Source organism: Corythoichthys intestinalis, chromosome 5 (assembly GCF_030265065.1).
Source record: "Corythoichthys intestinalis isolate RoL2023-P3 chromosome 5, ASM3026506v1, whole genome shotgun sequence".
NCBI classification, from domain to species: Eukaryota; Metazoa; Chordata; class Actinopteri; order Syngnathiformes; family Syngnathidae; genus Corythoichthys; species Corythoichthys intestinalis.
This window is the reverse complement of record NC_080399.1, coordinates 18761531-18781901: the sequence shown is the minus strand read 5'-3', so window position 1 is coordinate 18781901 and position 20371 is coordinate 18761531. Positions and strand designations below refer to the sequence as shown.

Genomic DNA, 20371 nt, shown 5'->3' with positions numbered 1-20371 from the left:
ACATGTGTGATACATTATTGGAAAGCTTAAAATCTCAATTTTCTGGAGGAAGAAACATTTTTGAACAGCAGGGCGATTAAAAAAAATTGAACCTCTAAACCCTAATTCGAGGTAAGAGCCAAGAGAGCTTAGTTAAAGATGCCATGATTTTAACGAGATATTATTGCGTACTTACCTTGTTTCGATCCAAAAACTCATTGTAGCATGTATCACCGAGTGTCAAGACACAGCTGTGAATGGTCACAGCTGGACTTTTGGAGGATTTTGTGGGTGAAACACGGTAATATAACAAGGGTCGCAATGCAAAAATCATAGACATCAAGGAGTGGTCGAAAGGTCAAATATTTACCCTTTTTTTTTTTTTTCAATTTTTCTTTGTTTAGATCAATTATTTATCATCTAAAATATCGGGCAAAATTCAACAGTAACAAAAAAAAAAAAAAAAATACAATTAAGTAATAATTATGAGTTAAGATATCCATGACCTATTCACAGACACTATTTCTTTCATTGTGACATAATTTGTTTAAAAGTTTAAAATTTACAAACAACCAATAAACAGAAAAATAAGCTCTGCTGTGAATTGGAATTAGTTTATCTCTAGTAGACGTCCAATCCATTTGAACTGGGAGGATGGCAGAGAATGAACATTCGTTCATTTGCTGCCATCCCTCCCACTACACATGGATTGGATGTCTATGGCTTGTAGTGGCAGCCAATGCCAGGCAAGGAGGTAATTTTGGGCCATTTAAGGTCATTTAGCTGTTAATTTTCAGTTATTTCCTGTTGATTTGGGGGTATTTTATGGGTCACTTCCTGTTTATTTTGAGTTACAGAACAGGAAGTGACCTGGGAAATACCCAAATGAATAGGCAAACTCAACAGGAAATGAACTGTAAATGCCCTAAAATGAACAGCGAGTGAACTGTAAATGACCTAAAAATCGGACCGAATGACTGTGAATGCTCTGGTTTCAAATGAACGAACGTTCCCAGTCTAAATAGATTGGGCGTCGAGCACCGTCAATGCACTCTTAGAGTGACACTAAGTGTCCAAGACACTATTATGGTGGAAGATTTATGTAGCAACTTGTTGATTCATTATTATCATTTTTTCAGACATTGACACATTTTTAAAACAATATCTCGATTCTTGGCAGGAGCATATCGATAACCTTTTGGGATACAAAGTATCACGATATATCACCATTTCGATATTTTGTTGCACCCCTATTCATAATATTAATGTAACAAATCGGGTTCTTATGTGATGGTTGTGTTTTGGATGCTGTTCCTGAATGCACCGTTTGACTGACGAGAGTAAGGGAGAAGGAGAGCGAGAGAAGTATGGTAGAGTGGCAAGTTTTTACTTTTTTTCATGTTGTTCTTGGCGTCGGCTACGGTGGACAGTAGCCGTATTGTTTTACACATGTTACAATAATAATAATAATAATGAGAATCGTCATCGAGATCCTAGACATATTCCGGCTGTATGGTCAAGACAGTTCACTGATGCGCACCCTACGCTCATAGTTTTGTATCAATTCCTTCTTAATTTCAATGGTAAGTGTCACCTTTTTTCACCACCTGCACTAACCTTATTGGGACCCATGTTGATTTTTCTTACAAGAAAATCCACAGTGCGTCCGTCTTGCGGGAAAACAATGAAATTGCGTCGCTGTCATAAATCTTCGCATCATGAGCATGGCTCGACGTATGACGAATCATATTTTACGTCGGATGTCGAAAGGATCGTATGTCGAGGTACCGCTGTATTGTAAAACAGCCCAGACTTGATCGTTTGTAACCCAATGATGTTATCAGCATGTTACAAACTTCAGATGTCTGCTTTAAAAATAATCAAACTTGAAGTTTTGGTGGGATAAAAATTTAAAACCATAATGTTTTTTTTTCTTTTAATTCTTTGTGCAGAGGGATGTGTCTCTCAGAAGAGTAGCGCCACGTTTCGCATACATGGCCCCCAGGAGACGCCCCCTACAGACACTCTAAATCCATACTTACATAGGCGGCCATCCAGGAATTCTTTGGACGGGACACCCTCTTCCCCCCTTCTGATGAGCACAAGTCAGCCTCGGACTGAGAGCGACGCCATTTAACAAGAGGCTGAGCAACTCGGGACTGGTAGAATAGCCCTGCCACATCCGAGCCCAGCAGCGAACGAGTGAGTGACACTCTAATGGCTGTCGGGAAGCGGAGTGCAGTCGGGAACTGGATGGATGAAGTGGTCAGATGTGATGGGTTTTAATATGAAATGTTAATTAGGCTGCTGTGTCAGTTTGTGTTGCGTAGCAGTTAGACACAGTTCTCTATTTTATTTATGTGATAGTCACACAACAATGCGTGGTGAACCTTTGATTCGTTAGGTTGATGCTGAGCATCTCACGTAAACTCAATTTGTTTGCAACGGCGGCGGCGGTTTGTTGAACAGCAATGTGTTTTGACGAGTGCTTTATATTGTAACGTGTCTGATGGGGAATCGAGCCGTTTTTCTTGCTGTAGCGCTAAAAATATTAGATTTCTCATGCGTTATCAGTGTTTTTTATTGTTTTCAAGCAGGGGTGGGGAACCTACAGTAATAGCAATTGATCTAAAAACAAATAAAACCTCAAAGAACTCTTGTTTAAAAAAAAAAAAAAAGGCCCATTATGATAAAAAGTAAACATTAAGTCTGTCACATTCCTTCCCCACATTTCATGTAAAAGTTATTTAAATCAACTCATTAGTGAGGACCAGAGACCCCAAAACATCAGCGGAAACAACTCATATGAGCCTAGTTGCCGTGGTAACTGCCATCAACGTCAGCTCTTTTAGCAATACAATCCATACCATCCAATCAAGTTTAATATACCCCCGTTAGTCGGATTTACACATCAAATTTTAATTGTCAGCAATAATGTACAGCAAAGAGAAGGATGACGAGGTGTCACGGTGCACGGGTATTCAATGAAGTGCAACACGCATACACAACACAAAAGATTTTGCGAGATTTGTAGTCATTGTGCCTGTTCTCCAAATATCAATTTAGTGGGATTTTGTACAAAAGCTGCTGCATTTCTGATATATTTCAAGGTTATTTTAACATTTTCATTAATAAATGTTGTGATATTGATCAATACCAATAGTAAATGATTAGAATTATGTAAAAATGTAACATCTAGCCCGTTACATTGAGGTCAAGACCAACATGATTAAAAAAGAAAAACTGGTCATGTAACTTTTTGTACAATTTCACACTAAACGTAAGAGGATGAATGGCTGCCATGTCAATGTAAGTATTCATTATGCTTGTATATGATTTAATCTTTCCAATTATTATTCCATCCATCAAAATCTATGTGAAAATGTATGAGGCCTTGTCAAAAAGCATTCATCTTTGAAATTTTGCTATTTAACGTTTGCTCAAAATTTGATTGTTTTCCCTTTTTCAAATTTACAATTTTTATTATTTATAATTTTTTCTTTTTCAAATAGGAATAAAATTCTGAAATTTCAGATTTTTTTCCCCACCCAATGAAAGGTATCTCGCGAAATGAGATTTCTTTACTAATGGATTTTCTGTTTTATAAATATTATTTTTTAATCATGCATTTAGCATTACAAACAAGGTAAAATCAGCTTTTTAAAAGCATTGTTTATCATGTCAAACAAAAACAATATTCAAATTATTATTATAGTTATTATTGTTTTAAACGATTGAAAAAAAATGCCAACTAAGAGTTAAACAAGTTTTTTTTTTCCAACTATCATAAAATGTGATTATTTTCATGTTTTGGGGGATTTAAAAACTTTAAAAAAATTTTTTTGCTTAAACTCAAAATTGACCAGATTAAGGCTACGTTCACACCGCAAGGCGCGATGCCCAATTCGGATTTTTGTTAATGCCGATGTTTTTGTGTAGCCGTTAATATTGCACAGACCTGTGCGACTCACATTGTGAAGAGAATGTTTGACACAAAGTCACGTGTTGCAGTGTTTATCGAGGTAAATTAACCATCATGCTTTAGTTGCAGTGTTTGAGGATTTTACGCTATGGGAGCCAACATTTTTTTAGCTTGCTAACTCTGCACACCAAATGGATTGTTCCATATATCCGCTACGAATATACTATACATCAATGTGGGAAAGCTCTAATTGAGACCTTTTTCTTGGGAGGAACCTTAAAAAAATATACGGCTGCTAATTGGACGATGGCTCTTCTCGTCACACTCGCGTAAACATCGTTTCCATCAAAAAAGCTGCTCTTGACATTCTTTGCTCCTCTTTTAATGAGGAAATTAAGTTCCATAATTTTTGGACTACAGTGATCCCTCGTTTTTCGCCGTTAATTAATTAATAATAATTGAAAAAACGTTTATGTATATAAATATCAATAAACATAAATATATATAGTTTTTAAGCATTCAAATGTAATAATTATGATACATTTTAAACTGTCCTAACGAATTAATTTTAAACAAGAATAAAGTAGAAAAATGCTTGACTTTATTAAAATTCTTCATTGAGTGAGTCCAACCAAATCTGCTCAAGCTGCTCACTTACACACAATGAGTTGCCACAGCAACTGTTTAACGATGAATGACGCGTGCAATCCAACCCAAACATCTGTCAATTCATTGTTAACTTTAATAAGCAACTCCAGTTCACTGCCTGACCAACAAAGAGCAGGGAAAGGGACGGAGGGAGGGATTGGCTCGGGACAGCTCATCTGTATGTATTTATTTATCTTTTTAATAGCAAAAAAATCCGCGATGGACTGAGGGTGCAACGTTTGAAGCGCGAAGAAGTGAGGGATCACTGTATAAGACGTCACTTTTTTCCTTCATTTTGAATCTTGTGGCTTATAGTCCAGTGTAGCTTATTTTGTTGATTTATTTGGGTGCATAGGTAACCCTTTATTTGACATTGGTGTCATAAAACTGTCATGAGTCCATCATAATTATCAAATGACAATGTCATGTGCATTTATGAATGCTTATGACTGATGTAATTTAGTGTTATCCGGCAAATTTTGTCACTTACTCCATTTATGTCCAGCTCGGATATTTTGCATCCATTCTAAAGTGAGATAATTTTTCACTTCAAACGGATTGAATGTCTAATAGTGATAGACTCATTCCAATCCACAGCAAAAGGGTGGAAATAGCTTGTCTTACTGTTTATTGTAGAATATTGACGAATGATTTCGTCGAGTCGCACATGATAGGAGAAAAACACCAGCGGTCTATGGCAGCAGCTCTGTGTTTTGCTGTGAATAAAATTAGTCTCGCTGGGTAGGACGGAATTCCAAAACTCCGGGTTGGATTTCAAAACATCAAAATTCGACTGTTCTTTCTGCATTTGACCTGCGAAGTGAACGTAACCTTGCTTTATTTAATCATGAAATAAAAACACTAAAAATGTGTTTGTTTTTCTGGGCATTAATTGAAATGCTTTGAGTTTTGATTGTTTGAGAATAACAATGTTCTGATTGTTTTTTTGTGCAAATCTTTGAAACAGTGACAAGGAGTTTGTTTTTATTGGACCAGACATAGACTTCACTGACAGTTGACGGGAAAACGTCACCCGGGGCCGTTCTGTAGGGGGCCTATTTTAAAAAAATTTAAATTCAAATATTTTCAGAACTAAAACCAAAACAGGCATCTCCCTTAGGCATATATGAAGTCTCCATGAACAGCGGCATCAAAAATCATTCCCTAATAAAATCCCAAATAATTATTATTTATGACAAAACTTAAAATGGCTATAAAATTTTCAGATTTTACGCTACATGCACAAAAATCACCAAATGTAGAGATAATCACCTACTGTATATTTTCAGAATCAATAGCAATATTTAACTTATCATATAACTATTTGCCCGAAATAGCGACTTTAGCGAAATGTTTTTTTTATTCAGTGCAATTTTGACCTAATTTTTCAATAGCTAATAAATCACTCAATTTTCACATCAGAAACTTAATACAGTGGTACCTCTACATACATTAAAGTTAATTCGTTCCAGGACCTTTTTTGTAAGTCGAAATGGTTGTATGTCGAGCAGGATTTTCCCATAAGAATGCATTATAATCCCATTAATTCGTTCTACAGCCCAAAAACCTACACTAAATCCTTATTAAATACTGCTGGTACTATTACAAATGTCAATTACACATAGAAAAACAAATAAATTATAAATAAAAATCGGAATAATATAATAATAATAACGTATTGGTCCGAATATAAGACAGCCCTGATTATAAGACGACCCCCTCTTTTTCAAGACTCAAGTTTGAAAAAAGACTTTTTGAACACCAAATTGATTTTATACAGAAAATAATTACAGTACATCTGAAACAAATGATTATAACAATATATTTGAGAGAAAAAGCATGTTATTTTGCCTTATTCAAATCTCAATATCTGAACATTTAAATATGTAAACTGAAGTGAATGGCGTCTGGTTTTTTCGATGTAAATAAACCAATCTATTGTGATAAAACAACAAAGCTGCAATAACTGCATTAACCAAAGTAAAGTCTAACTGTAACGGTAGTCTTGAAACAAATCTGAATAAGGAAAAACATTGCGATAAATTAATGCAAACTGGTTAAACTTGAGAGTAGCTGAGATCTATCATGACAGAACATCGCTTCAATGATATCTGGCGCCATCTAGCGTCATGATCGGGGAGAGTAGCTGAGATCGGTCATGACAGAACATCGCATCAATGATATCTGGCGCCATCTAGCGTTGTGAATGTGTATAATGTCTAGACAGCGAATAGAAGACGACCCCCTCTTTTTGAATGAATGAATAAATGCTTTATTTGGACATGAGAAAAAAATAAACAAACAAAACAAACGAAAAACAAAATAAAAAAAATAAAAACAAAAAAATGAGACCGAACCAATGATATTCTCGAGATAACAAAAACAATAGTTAAGACAATAATAATAATGATCATAATAAACAAGATCAGAATTTATTCTGTGTCCAAAAAGGAGTAGGATGAAGCATTTGCTTATTAAAACCTACCCCCCATTTCTATTCCTTAATCATATCTGTCCGCCCTATATAATTAGTTCTCATATTAACAAAGAAATAAACTAAATAACCATATACATAAGATGCAAGATAAACAAAAATAAACAGGACTTAGCCAATAACAGATATGTGAAAACCCCCTATAAATGAACCCCTTCCTCTTCCCTATACCCAGTGAAAACCATGTGCTTGTACCACTTCCTAAACTGGGTCATGCGTGGACATTGCTTGAGCCCCTCATCTAGTTTATTCCACAGCTTCACTCCACAAACTGAAACACAAAAACTTTTTAATGTAGTTCGTACCCGCTGATGCTGTAAGTGAAGCTCCCCCCTCAAACTGTATTGTCTTTCTCTGTTAAAAAATATTTTCTGTATATTGCCAGGAAGTGACCTGTGTAAAGCCTTTTTCAGTCTTTATTTCAATGCAAAAAACTCCGTCTTATATTCGGGCCAATACGGTACTTTGTTTTCACAGATTTCTGTACTATTTCGCATGTTTGTAGCATAACCGCTGTACGTAATCATGGTTTTACACGTTCTGCATATGAAATACACGTTAGCAAATTAGCTAATTAGCTTAGCCCTCGGCGCTAACTATTAACACCTCAAAAACAACAACAAAGGCTAAACAGTACAAGAGGGTTCGTGTACTCACCTATTGTAGACGCAAACGGGTCTTAGCAACACACTCAGGATATTTTTCAATTGACATGACTTGAAACTAACGCTGGACATCTGAAAGACGAGGAAAAACGAACTATCTCACGTCCCTTCTCGCTCTAAAAAATAACGTTCGGACAGAAGCGCGCGCCTGCCTGTCTCATACACAAATTTGTTTTCAAGTCTTTTGAAAAAGAGTAAATATCTCACTCAGATACAAGCAGTATCCATTATAACATGCGTGCGTCCGTTAAAGGTGTCCGGGTGGCAGACTTGTCTTGAATTTCGTTCCGCTACGAGCGGCTGTCATAAAGTTATGAGGGAAAATCATCGTTTTTGAGCCTTTAAGAATCGTAATCGAATCGTCACGTGTCAAATCGCGATGCATGTAATAATCGATTTTTTGGAACTCCTCTAGTGCATACATGGTGCTGCTATTTCATATAATAATTACCTATATAATCATATAATAATTACCAAATCCCTCTCGAGACACTACTGCCTGCTTGTATGCACTAAAGCTTTCGTCCTGTTTCCGCCTGATTCAGCGTTAGAACGCAGCGTATGTTTATCGCAGTGAAAGCTGCCTTGACGCTCTGCCTGGCCCGGCCCCCTACGGGAAGCCAATGTCTGTAGGAGCTGTCTCGTCAACTGATAGTGAAGTCTATAGCCCAAAGCAACCGTGACAGTTGCAAGGCAGAACAGCAACAAAAAGGACATTTTGCAATTGTTTTGTGACAAAATAAAAAAAAAACAACCAAGTGTTCTGACTGGAGCACAACGATAATAATAATAATGCCACGATCTGTACTGTACTAAAGTAGGTCAAGCTGTGTCACCATGGCAACAACCGGGATGCCGTTGCCCTGATCACACTTAAGGAAGTCGTTTTTCCAACTTAAACGACCACACTTGCTTGCTTTAAGTTGCTGTCACAGCTTTCCCGGAGTTATCTGCAATAATATCAGCGTTTGCCGGGATGTTAGCACCAGGGTTCGTTCCCATCGGAGAGGCTAAAGCTTAATTGGCTGCCCGGCGCCGCCTGTTTTCCGGGCCGCACGAACGCATTTGAGCACACGGGAGAAATAATTGGCCAGCGGATCATCCGTGCTTTTAATTCACGCTCTCTCGCTCCTCTGCCTGCGCAGCTGCCGCGCCTGTGCCCGCGTCGTCCCCGCACACACCGGTCCAATAGGGGGAACTTTTATTTGGCGGGGATTTAATTAGTTGCCGGTGCTAGTGCTGGAGAAGATTTCGGAATTCTAGTGAAAGGATTTAGTTCTCCGGGGGATATGACCTGCAGTATATGGCCATTAAAGCATTCTCTTACCAATTTGTTGTTTTCGAGGCCCCGGACGTGATGCGACGCTGTCTGAGAAAGTAACAATGGTTGGAGAGGTTGCGCGTCTGCTTTGCGGGTTGTCATGGTAATCGTTGCCTTACAGTTGAATACCCACCTGTACACAAACGCGTTGTCGTGGTCGGATACCTCACTTTTCCAGGTGCAGTGCGCTGGTGATAATAAGTGTGCGTTGTGTTTCCGACTAGATAGAATGTCGTGTGCCGTCTTCACTTGATTGCACTTGTTGAATTTGTATTGTCAAGACAGGGACAAATAAAGTTTTATCTTTTACAACGGTGTTGAAGAGCCTTTTGTGTGGCCGTGACAATTACAGTACAGTCACTGAACTTGTCGGTTGCCATTGACGGCGCTAAACGTCTGATCCATTTTGACTGGGAGGGCTGGCACTTCACTGAAGCATGAGTAATGACAGCCTGTCCTCACAGTTTACATGAATTGGATTTCTATTGTTGTCATTGGCAGGCAATGAGTTAATAATAAAATATTCTGTAAGTTATTCATTTTTCAAATGTTTAACTTTAACAAGGAACACACCAGGCAGGTCCGAGATACTGTTGTGGAGAAGTTTAAAGCCGGATTTGGATACAAAAAGATTTCCCAAGCTTTAAACATCTCAAGGAGCACTGTGCAAGCCATCATATTGAAATGGAAGGAGCATCAGACCATTGCAAATCTACCAAGACCCGGCCGTCCTTCCAAACTTTCTTCTCAAACAAGGAGAAAACTGATCAGAGATGCAGCCAAGAGGCCCATGATCACTCTGGATGAACTGCAGAGATCTACAGCTGAGGTGGGAGAGTCTGTCCGTAGGACAACAATCAGTCGTACACTGCACAAATCTGGCCTTTATGGAAGAGTGGCAAGAAGAAAGCCATTTCTCAAAGATATCCATAAAAAGTCTCGTTTAAAGTTTGCCACAAGCCACCTGGGAGACACACCAAACATGTGGAAGAAGGTGCTCTGGTCAGATGAAACCAAAATTGAACTTTTTGGCCACAATGCAAAACGATATGCTTGGCGTAAAAGCAACACAGCTCATCACCCTGAACACACCATCCCCACTGTCAAACATGGTGGTGGCAGCATCATGGTTTGGGCCTGCTTTTCTTCAGCAGGGACAGGGAAGTTGGTTAAAATTGACAGGAAGATGGATGCAGCCAAATACAGGAACATTCTGGAAGAAAACCTGTTGGTATCTGCATAAGACCTGAGACTGGGACGGAGATTTATCTTCCAACAGGACAATGATCCAAAACATAAAGCCAAATCTACAATGGAATGGTTCAAAAATAAACGTATCCAGGTGTTAGAATGGCCAAGTCAAAGTCCAGACCTGAATCCAATCGAGAATCTGTGGAAAGAGCTGAAGACTGCTGTTCACAAACACTCTCCATCCAACCTCACTGAGCTCGAGCTGTTTTGCAAGGAAGAATGGGCAAGAATGTCAGTCTCTCGATGTGCAAAACTGATAGAAACATACCCCAAGCGACTTGCAGCTGTAATTGGAGCAAAAGGTGGCGCTACAAAGTATTAACGCAAGGGGGCCGAATAATATTGCACGCCCCACTTTTCAGTTTTGTATTTGTTAAAAAAGTTTAAATTATCCAATAAATTTTGTTCCACTTCACGATTGTGTCCCACTTGTTGTTGATTCTTGACAAAAAAATTAAAATTTTATATCTTTATGTTTGAAGCCTGAAATGTGGCGAAAGGTTGTAAGGTTCAAGTGGGCCGAATACTTTTGCAAGGCACTGTATCAATTATTTAGGTTCATATTCGTGAGAAATGGGGCTCTGACCCCCGTTCAGTAATCTGGTCTTATTTATGTCCCGTCTCCAGCAAAAAGTGTACATGCAGGTTATGCTGTTATATCGTCCCTACCAATGTTGAGAACAAACCTACGCCCGTGCTCTGGGGGTTTATTTATTCATTTATTTTTTTAATAAATAAATATAAAAATAACAACAACAAAAACAACATAATAGGGATGTCCTTGGTCCGATCAAGTGATCGGAAATCAGGCCGATTGGGCCGTTTTTCAGAAGATCGGAATAGGGTGAAAAGGATCGAGTTTTTAAATTAAAAAATATATATATTTCTTTCTTTTCTATTTTTTTAAGGGCTAAAAAGTAAGAAAATAATCCAGAAATGCCAAAAGAATCCGAAATACATATATATTTTTTAAAAACTTTGGAACACAACCCAGAAAAGCAGAAGAGGAAGTATTGTAAACTGCACCGTACTGTAACATGTTTGGCACTGTTGTTCAAAAAAGAAAAGAGCAAATGACAGCACATTTAGTGTTTTATTGGAGCTTGAAACGAATTAGGCGATTTACATGTAAAACACGATTCATTATACGAAGAAATCATGACATGAATTAATTTTGTATCTTATCCCACTGTATCTGGTTTAATTTTGCGGTAAATTGTATTATTATTATTATTGTTATTTTTTTTTTTTTGCAATATTTTTCTATTTTTGTCATCCTTTTTCCCCAATATATTTTTAGTACTTTTTGTTTTTTCTAATGTGTAGTTTCCCCCTAACATTTAGGGATGTCTTTCTTTTTAAAGACAATATTCTTATTTCTATCTGTATTATTATTTATTTTTTTTTTGTACAATATGAGTGTATTTTTTTGTTTGGAAACATTTTGTTCTGTTTTAGTTATATATCCCCCCTAATGTTTTACATTTTCTCTTCAAAATTTAGCTATTCAGTATTTTGTGTAAAATTATTTTCCTAATAACTGTACACATGTGATCCTTGTGAGGATAAAGAGTATATAAATTGGGTTAAATATAATTATTGTTTTTGCAAGTATCTTTTTTTTTTTTTTTTTTTTTTTTAACCTGTCCTGTTCAACTGCTTGACACAGAGAATGGAAATCTGAGTGTCCCATTGTTCTGAAAAGTTTTAATGCATCACATGGGAGTATGACATACTCCCATTGTTATCATTCAATGTGCCTTGTTTATTAGGAGAACGCAGCGAATAGGAAGGGGGAATGGGTGGAAAGATGAAAAAGAGAAGGAGACAGAGACAAAAGAAGCTTAAACAACAACAAAAAATGCATTGAACGCCAACACTAACTATGAATATGTTGGTGCTATCATTAGCTAGTTGCATTTCCGCTTGACATCATGTGGGAGGGGTGCCTGATGACCAAGGAGAAATGTGGGGTCAGAAAGATAAGTGATTGGGAGGGGTGAAGTGTACACAAATCCAGAGGTGAGTAGTAACGCGTTACATGTTCTCCGTTACATTTACTTGAGTAACTTTTTGAGAAAAATGTAAGTAGTTTTACTAAGCTATGCTTTTTACCTTTACTTGAGTAGATTTGTGAACAAAAAACACTCATCTTACTCCGCTACTTTGGGCTACACAAGAGTCGTTACATTTTTCTCTCTTTTTTTCTCTTCTACTTATTAGATTTATTATAATTTTTGGCCAGCGATGCCAAGAGTAGAGACGTCCCTGGTGTATTACCGGGATGGCTCTACCGATTTCACCAATGAGATGTAGCAAAAATAATCACAGCACAAGCTTGCCGTTCTATATTCAAGCCAGCCTGTTCAATCGTGTGGTTTCTTTAAAGCACCGTAAAAAATGAAGTATTTGATATAGAGCGCTGCTCTCAACATGACTCGAAAGCGCGGCGTTTAACCTCTCTCCCAGTTTTTATTTGGCACCGATGACCACAGAAAACCGGAGATATGATCCTTTTAATTTGAAAATAGTAATTATGAAGGAACTCTTCACTATTCAAACTCGGAACTATATTCTTCACCAGTCATGCTCTTTGGACGAAGAATGCTTCATTTATGTAATTTTTCTTTCTCCCGTCGGAATTCAATGATTTTTTGGGGGGGGGGATTTCTTTGGCTTAATGTGGTTATTTAATGGGTTATTGTACAGTATCTTTATAACAATAGTCAATATGGATAACTTTGTGCTCAGAAAAAAATACCATTGTTTAAAAAAAAAAATCCAACAAAAATATAAGCAGTTACTCACAATGTTACTCATTACTTGAGTACTCTTTTCACCAAACTTTTTTACATGGACTTGAGTACATTTTTTGGACAACTTTTACTTGAGTAATATTTTTTTTGAAGTAACGCTACTCTTGGTTGAGTAAAATTTTTGGCTACTCTACCCACCTCTGCACAAATCAGCCATGTGAGGTGTAGAACCCTGTATTTGAATGAAACCCTTGTGAGTGTGGATATGTTGGCATCCTATTCTATGCTGCCTGATCGCTAATCATGACACCGAGTTTCTCTTCTTGAGTGTGTCTAATTGCACTTTGTCATGCATGAATCCCATCGGACGTGTGATAGTCCTGCAGATGGGTGGAAATGCCGCTCGGAAGCCGCCCCAGGGCCACGGCAATCAATTTTGCAAATATCTATTTATTTTCCTAATAATGTTGTTTTGCTACAATATTTCTTAGTAATATTTTGGGTTTTGTCTAGTACATTTGTATGTATTTGTCTAATAGTTTTTTTCATTTAATACTCTTGGTATCCCTGTTTATCTATTTTCTGTTTTGGTCTAATAGATTTTGAGTCTCATTTGTTTTCTAGGCCTAAGTATTGTATTTTTTTGCACCAATTATTTTTGTATTCGTTTAATTTTTGGGTGTGTGTGGTTTTCATAATTTAGTTTTTTCTTGTAAATTTCAACATTTGTAGATTTTAACTTAGCTTTGTCGTCTGATAGTGTAGATGTACCTAATGTTTTGACTGATCCAATTTTCCATCTCCTGACATATTGACAAAGATTTTTTTAAGACAGCTGCCTCTGACCTCCTACTGTCTGTCACCTGCCGCTCCTCGCGTCACCACCGGGAAGTTTGTTAGCATGCCGCTAACAAGCGTCACCTTCATCCCTTTCCTGTCAATCATGCTGCCTGGTTCGCTCCTTCCTCTGTGCCGGTAAGTGCCTGTACGCATTCTGGATGATCACATCCATCCATCAGCGCCCAAACAAAGTTACCATTTCCTGCTATAGAGGAGATTTGGGCCACATCCTGCCTTGCTCAGCCTGTTAACAGTCCATTAGAGTTTATCCATGTGTCTCCTTCATTGCATGAAATCCGCATTAATGTTGTTAAAGTAATTATTGGTCGAATAGCCGATGCCGGCCAACGAAAAAGTATTGAATCGTGCACACTGCCTGGAAATGACGTGTTTTTTAGGGAGTATCATGTTTAGCACTGGATACTAGCTGCCCAAGGCCCTTTTTGTGGAAAGCAATTGTTACTGACATGGCCGTGCATCTTAAAAATGTCAATGCATACAATATTGTGCCTCAGCGAGTTTTGTCTGGATTGAAAAGATGAGTAAATGTCAGCCTGACTGACATTGGCAAGCCAAGGCACGCAGGTGTCCCGCCTTCAATCATTGGTAGACAAAAAAAAAAAAGGCGACTAGATCAATATGAAGAGCCTTGACTGGCCTCAATAGAATCACTCAGTTGGAGCTGAATTATAAACTAGGAGGATTTAAATAGTCACAAACATACTACTAGTAGTTGTACATTCATGTTTTGCTATTGTTTGTTTACATCAGTAGTTGGCAAGCTTTTATGAGTATTTCCACCCAGTTTCCACAGAAAAGATAACACTGGGAGCCGCATGCACATACAGTGGTACCCCGACATACTAATTTAATTCGTTCCAGGACCTGATTTGTATGTCAAAATGGTTGTATGTTGAGAGAGACTGCTCCATAAGAATACATTATTATTCGATTCATTCCACAGCCCAAACACCTTCACCAAATCCTTAAAGGGAACCTCGGACTTAAGCCACAATTGTTCTCTTTTACTAAAATACAATGGTATGAAAAAGTATCTGAACCTTTTGGAATTTCTCACATTTCTGCATAAAATCACCATCAAATGTGTTCTGATCTTTGTCAAAATCACACAGATGTAAAAACAGTGTCTAATTTAACTAAAACCACCCAAACATTTATAGGTTTTCATATTTTAATGAGGATAGCATGCAACCAATGACAGAAAGGGGAAAAATAAGTAAGTGAACCCTGTGACTAAGGAGACTTAAAGAGCAATTGAAACAATTTTTTACCCCAAACAATTCAAGTCAGGTGTGTGCCCAGTCACTGATGAATGGTTTACAGCTGCCCTACCCACTATAAAACACACACCTGAAATGTCTTGATGAGAAGATCTGTATAAAGCTGGGAAAGGATACAAAACCATCTCTAAAGTCTGGATGTTCATCAATCGACAGTCAGAGAAGTTGTCTACAAATGGAGAGTTTGGCACTGTTGCTTCTCTCCCAAGGAGTGGTCGTCAACCGAAGATGAAGCCAAGAGTTCAGTGCAGAATACTCAGAGAGGTAAAAAAAAGAACCCTGGAGTATCTGCTAAAGACTTACAGAAATCACTGGCACAGTCCAATATCTCTGTGCACATATCAACTACATGTAAAACTATGGCCAAGAATTGTGTTCATGGGAGGACTCCGTGCAGGAAGGCACTGCTGTCTAAAAAAACCCCATTTTTGCTCCTTCGATGATCGCAAAAAGGCACTTGGACACTCCACAGACATTTTGGCAAAATATTTTGTGTACTGATGAAACCAAAGTTGAATTGTTTGAGAGTAACGTCATGTGTGGAGGAAAAATGGAACAGCTCACACACATCAACACCACATCTCAGGTAGTATCTTGATTTGGGGCTGTTTTGCTACCTCAGGGCCTGGACAACTGGAAACATGCAAGAATGAATTCAAAAGTTTATCAGAATGTTTTGCAGGAAAACCTGAGGCCGTCTGTCAACAGTTGAAGCTAAAAAGAGGATGGATTCTCCAACAAGACAATGATCCAAAACACAGAATAAAGCAACTTGTTTTCAGAACAAAATACACCTTCTGGAGTGGCCAAGTCAAAGTCCAGAGTTGAACCCCATTGAGATGCTATGGCATGACCTAAAGAGAGCAATTCATGCCAGACATCCCAGGAATCTGACCGAACTACAGCAGTTTTGTAGAGAAGAATGGGCCAAGAATAGTCCTGATCGATGTGCCAGACTGATCTGCAGCTACAGGAAGTGTCTTGTTGAAGTTATTGCTGCCAAATGGGGGGCCACAAAATATTAAAAATGATGGTTCACTTACTTATTTTTCCCCCTTCTGTCATTGTTTTCATACTAGCCTCATTAAAATATGAAAATCTATAAATGTTTGGGTGGTTTTAGTTAAAGCAGACACTGTTTTTTCATCTGTGTGATTTTGACAAAGATCAGATCAAATTTGATGGTGATTTTATGCAGAAATGTTAGAAATTCCAAAAGGTTCAGATAGTTTTTCATACCACTGTAGATCCTCATTAATTTGTTTTTTTTTTTTTCAAATCATTTGAGGCTTATCTCAGGTATGGCTAATCTCAGGTATATTATTTTTTTATGTTTAAAAATGTTTATGTTTTTAAGGTTCAGACACTTTTTCATACCACTTTATGTTATTAGAAACATAAAATATTGCCATTGATTTAAAACTCTATAATGTTTAGTACATGTTTTGACCTACGGAGGGCGCCATGTTTTATGCGCGCAATGGAAGCTCAGGGTGATGACGAAGATTGTCACTCTTACTAGACGAAGACTACCGGGTTACTCCAATTCCTTCTACACGGCAAGACGTTTTTAGCTTATCTTCTTGTCATTGTCATGAAAAAAATGTTGATTGAGGAAATGTTTTCTTTATAATCATCGTTGATGAAAACCACTGATTTTGAGTAATACTTAAAAATTTACAAATTTAAATTTGATAGTATTTTGTGTTGTGCTTGTGTTTCCCCCGATGCATTTTTTTGTTTTTCGGATATTTTATTTTTTCATAATATTTATATCTGTGGTTCTTAACCTTGCTAAAGCCACTGAACCCCACAAGTTTCACATGTGGATTCAACGAACCCTTCGGAATTTGATTAAGCTATTGTCGTCACATTCAAAACCAATGACGGAAAACACTCAGGGGACTTGAAGTTCCGCTCGGAGACCCCCAATTTGGCCAAATTTCAAAATTGTGCTATATGCATGTGTGATACATCATTGCAAAGCTTGAAATCTCAATTTTCTGGGGGAAGAAAAATTTGAACAGGAGGGCATTTAAAAAAAAATAATAATAATTTTTTTTTAACAGCAAAACCCTAACTGGAGGTGAGAGCACGCGAGAGCATAATTAAAGATGCCGTGATTTTAATGAGATAATATCGCGTACTTACCTCTGTTCGATCCAAAAACTCCCTGTAGCGTGTATCACCGAGTGTCAAGACACAGCTGTGAATGGCCACAGCCCGATTTGGGGGGGATTTTATGGGTGAAACGTGGTAATATAACAAGTGTCGCAATGCAGAAATTAAGTATTGGTCGAGATTTTCATTTTCATATTTTCATTTACCCTCTTAAACGTTTTTTTTTTTTTTTTCTTTTTGTTTGGATCAATTACCGTAATTTCCACAATATAAGGCGCACCCGGGTATAACGCACACCCCAAATTTACTTGTAAAATCTAGGGGAAACCATTGTACCTGTATATAACGCACACCCTAATTTTAGCACCACTAAATAGAAGAATACAAGAAAACAGAGCTCGTGTACAGATACAGAAATGTCATTTTAATGACTGGTGAAACACAGCACAAACATAGCACATTGGTCGTTCAAAACATTACCGTAAACTGATCATATGTACGGTAATAATATGATCTGATAACTTCTTGAACTTACCAGAATCCAGGAGAAAACAAAACATGTGACTTTTCTTTTAAAGGCTGCTGTATAACTTGCTCGTTTCATCATGATGAATAAATGTTTCCTCCATCGATTGATACGGTAAAATGAAAGTGAGAACGTAAGTCGGAAATCCGAGAGAGCTCGTCGCTGTCGACACGACAGTAACAATAGGAACTATTGTTATCTGGGTTTGAGTTTCCCGAGGGACAGATATAGTTGACGGACACAGGAAGTCTGCGTTGTTATGTTTGTTATGGTCCGAGTTGCGGAGCTGCAATAAACGTTGACTCAAATGAGTTCAAGAAACTAAATTCTGTGCTTTATGAAGAGTGAAAAAAGCAGAATTTAACACAGACGAAATCATTCGGCCGATCAGAGTGAAGTATTACCGAAACAAAATGGTGACGTCACGTACCGTAATGGTCGACAACGGATCGCCGCATACATTTCTTCAACACAACATGGCCATGTCAATAAAAAAAAAAATCGGTTTTTATATATATATATATAATATATATATATTTCTGTCTCCATCCATGTACCCGTTTATAATGCGCACCATGATTTTACAAGTTGATTTTGGGGGGGAAATTACGCTATTTTTCATCTAAAATGTTGAGAAAATGCGACAGTAGCGGAAAAAAATACAATTCAGCGATAGTTAAGTAGATATCCATGACTTTTTTACAGACGCTAATTTTTTCGTTGTGACGTAATTTGTTTAAAAGTTTAAAATATGAGAGTGAATAATATTTTAAAGTCGTGTTTTTTTTTTTACTTAAAAATTAGACATCAATTAATTATTCAAAGCTAAAAACAACAGACATTTTGAATAATAAAAATGATTACTTAGCTTCTGTTTATGGCTGGGTTGAAACAAAAGCGCTTGCGCGGCGTCTGAAAACAGGAGTTTCCAGGCTAAAACGGACAAATTAAAAATAGTTCGAGGACTTAATGCGCCACGAATCTGCTATGGCAGCATATAGACATATTGTTCTATCAAACACAACAGTTATTTTGGCTTAAAGTACAGCAGTTTATTTTAAAGAGGGGTGCAAGAGCAGAAACTGCTTTTTCTGCCTTGTCTGTGTTTTCCGTCATAAATGTCTAAGCTAGCAAGCTAATGATTTAGCAAACTCCCGTTCAAAATTCTTTTCATTTTGACCGCATGTTTTAGAAACAAGTCAAAATTTGAGACCCTGCTGCCCATTGGTCTGTTGTATTTCTTCATACCAAGTGCTAGTCAACCGTCCACTGAGCAAACCAGTTCCTTCTCCCATTAGACCGAGGACTAGCAGTTAAAAGAAATGTATGAAGCCTGTAAATTGGGAGCAAACCAGTGCAAAACCTGGTCTAAAAAGCCACTTTGTCTATATTTGATCAGCGCACGAAAACCCGTTAGGCTTACTCACCGAACCCCTGGTGTTCGATCAAACCCAGGTTAAGAACCACTGATTTATATACATTGTAACTGCATTTTTTTTTTACCTTTTTTGTGGAATACAGTATTTATAATTGGCTAATTCTCTGTATCGAATTATTTTTGGTCATTTTTTTAAAATATATTTTTATTCAATAGTTTTGTATTTCTGTTCTCATAGCTGACTTATTTCCCTTGCTGTTGAGTTTTATAAAATTATTGTATTTATTGCATATAAATATGCCTATTGTGGCTGCATTGATTGTTTGGATTTGCTCAGATTTGGTCAGCCAGTCGAAAAACCTTAAAATACTAATTCATATCGCGGAAAACACTCAGGTGACTTGAAGTCCCGCTCTGAGACCCCTAATTTGGCCAAATTTCAAAATTGTCCTATATGCATGTGTGATACATCATTGGAAACCTTAAACTCTCAATTTTCTGGGGGAAGAACAATTTTGAGCAGGAGGGCATTTAAAAAAAAAAAATTTAAACAGCAAAACCCTATCTGGAGGTGAGAGCACGCGAGAACAGAATTACAGACGCCATGACTTTAACGAGATATTATCGCGTACTTACCTTGTTTCGATCCAAAAACTCCATGTAGCATTTATCACTGAGTGTCAAGATACAGCTGTGAATGGCCACAGCTGGATTTTTTGTGGATTTTATGGGTGAAACATGGTAATATAACAAGGGTCGCGATGCAGAAATCGCAGACATCAAGGAGTGGTCGAGATTTTCTTTTTCATATATTTACCTTTTAAACGTTTTTTTCAATTTTTCTTTGTTTGGATCGATTATTTATCATCTAACATATCGGAGAAAATGTGACTGTAACAAAAAAAAATACAATCAAGCGGTAGTTATGAGGTAGATATCCGTGACTTTTTTACAGATGCCATTTTTTTCATTGTGACATAATTTGTTTAAAAGTTTAAAATATGTGAATGAATCATTTATTAAAGTCGTTTCTTTTTCTTTAAATGAAATATGAGACATCAATTAATGATTGTAAGCTAAAAACGACAGACATTTTGAATAACAAATATCATTAATTACCTTCGTTTTATGACTGGGTTGAAACAAAAGCGGTTGCGCGACATCCGTAA

The 20371-nt window shown here is 37.3% G+C and overlaps 1 protein-coding gene across 1 annotated transcript in view; it reads left to right on the top strand.

Annotated features, from left to right (window-relative positions):
* Positions 1-9597, top strand: part of shisal1b (shisa like 1b) — a 156150-nt gene extending 146553 nt beyond the window's left edge. Inside the window, exon 9 of the mRNA XM_057836628.1 lies at positions 1932-9597. Within this exon, the coding sequence (XP_057692611.1) occupies position 1932 (1 nt within the window). The 3' untranslated portion in view covers positions 1933-9597. The remainder of the gene's footprint in view (positions 1-1931) is intronic.
* Positions 9598-20371: the final 10774 nt, after the last annotated feature.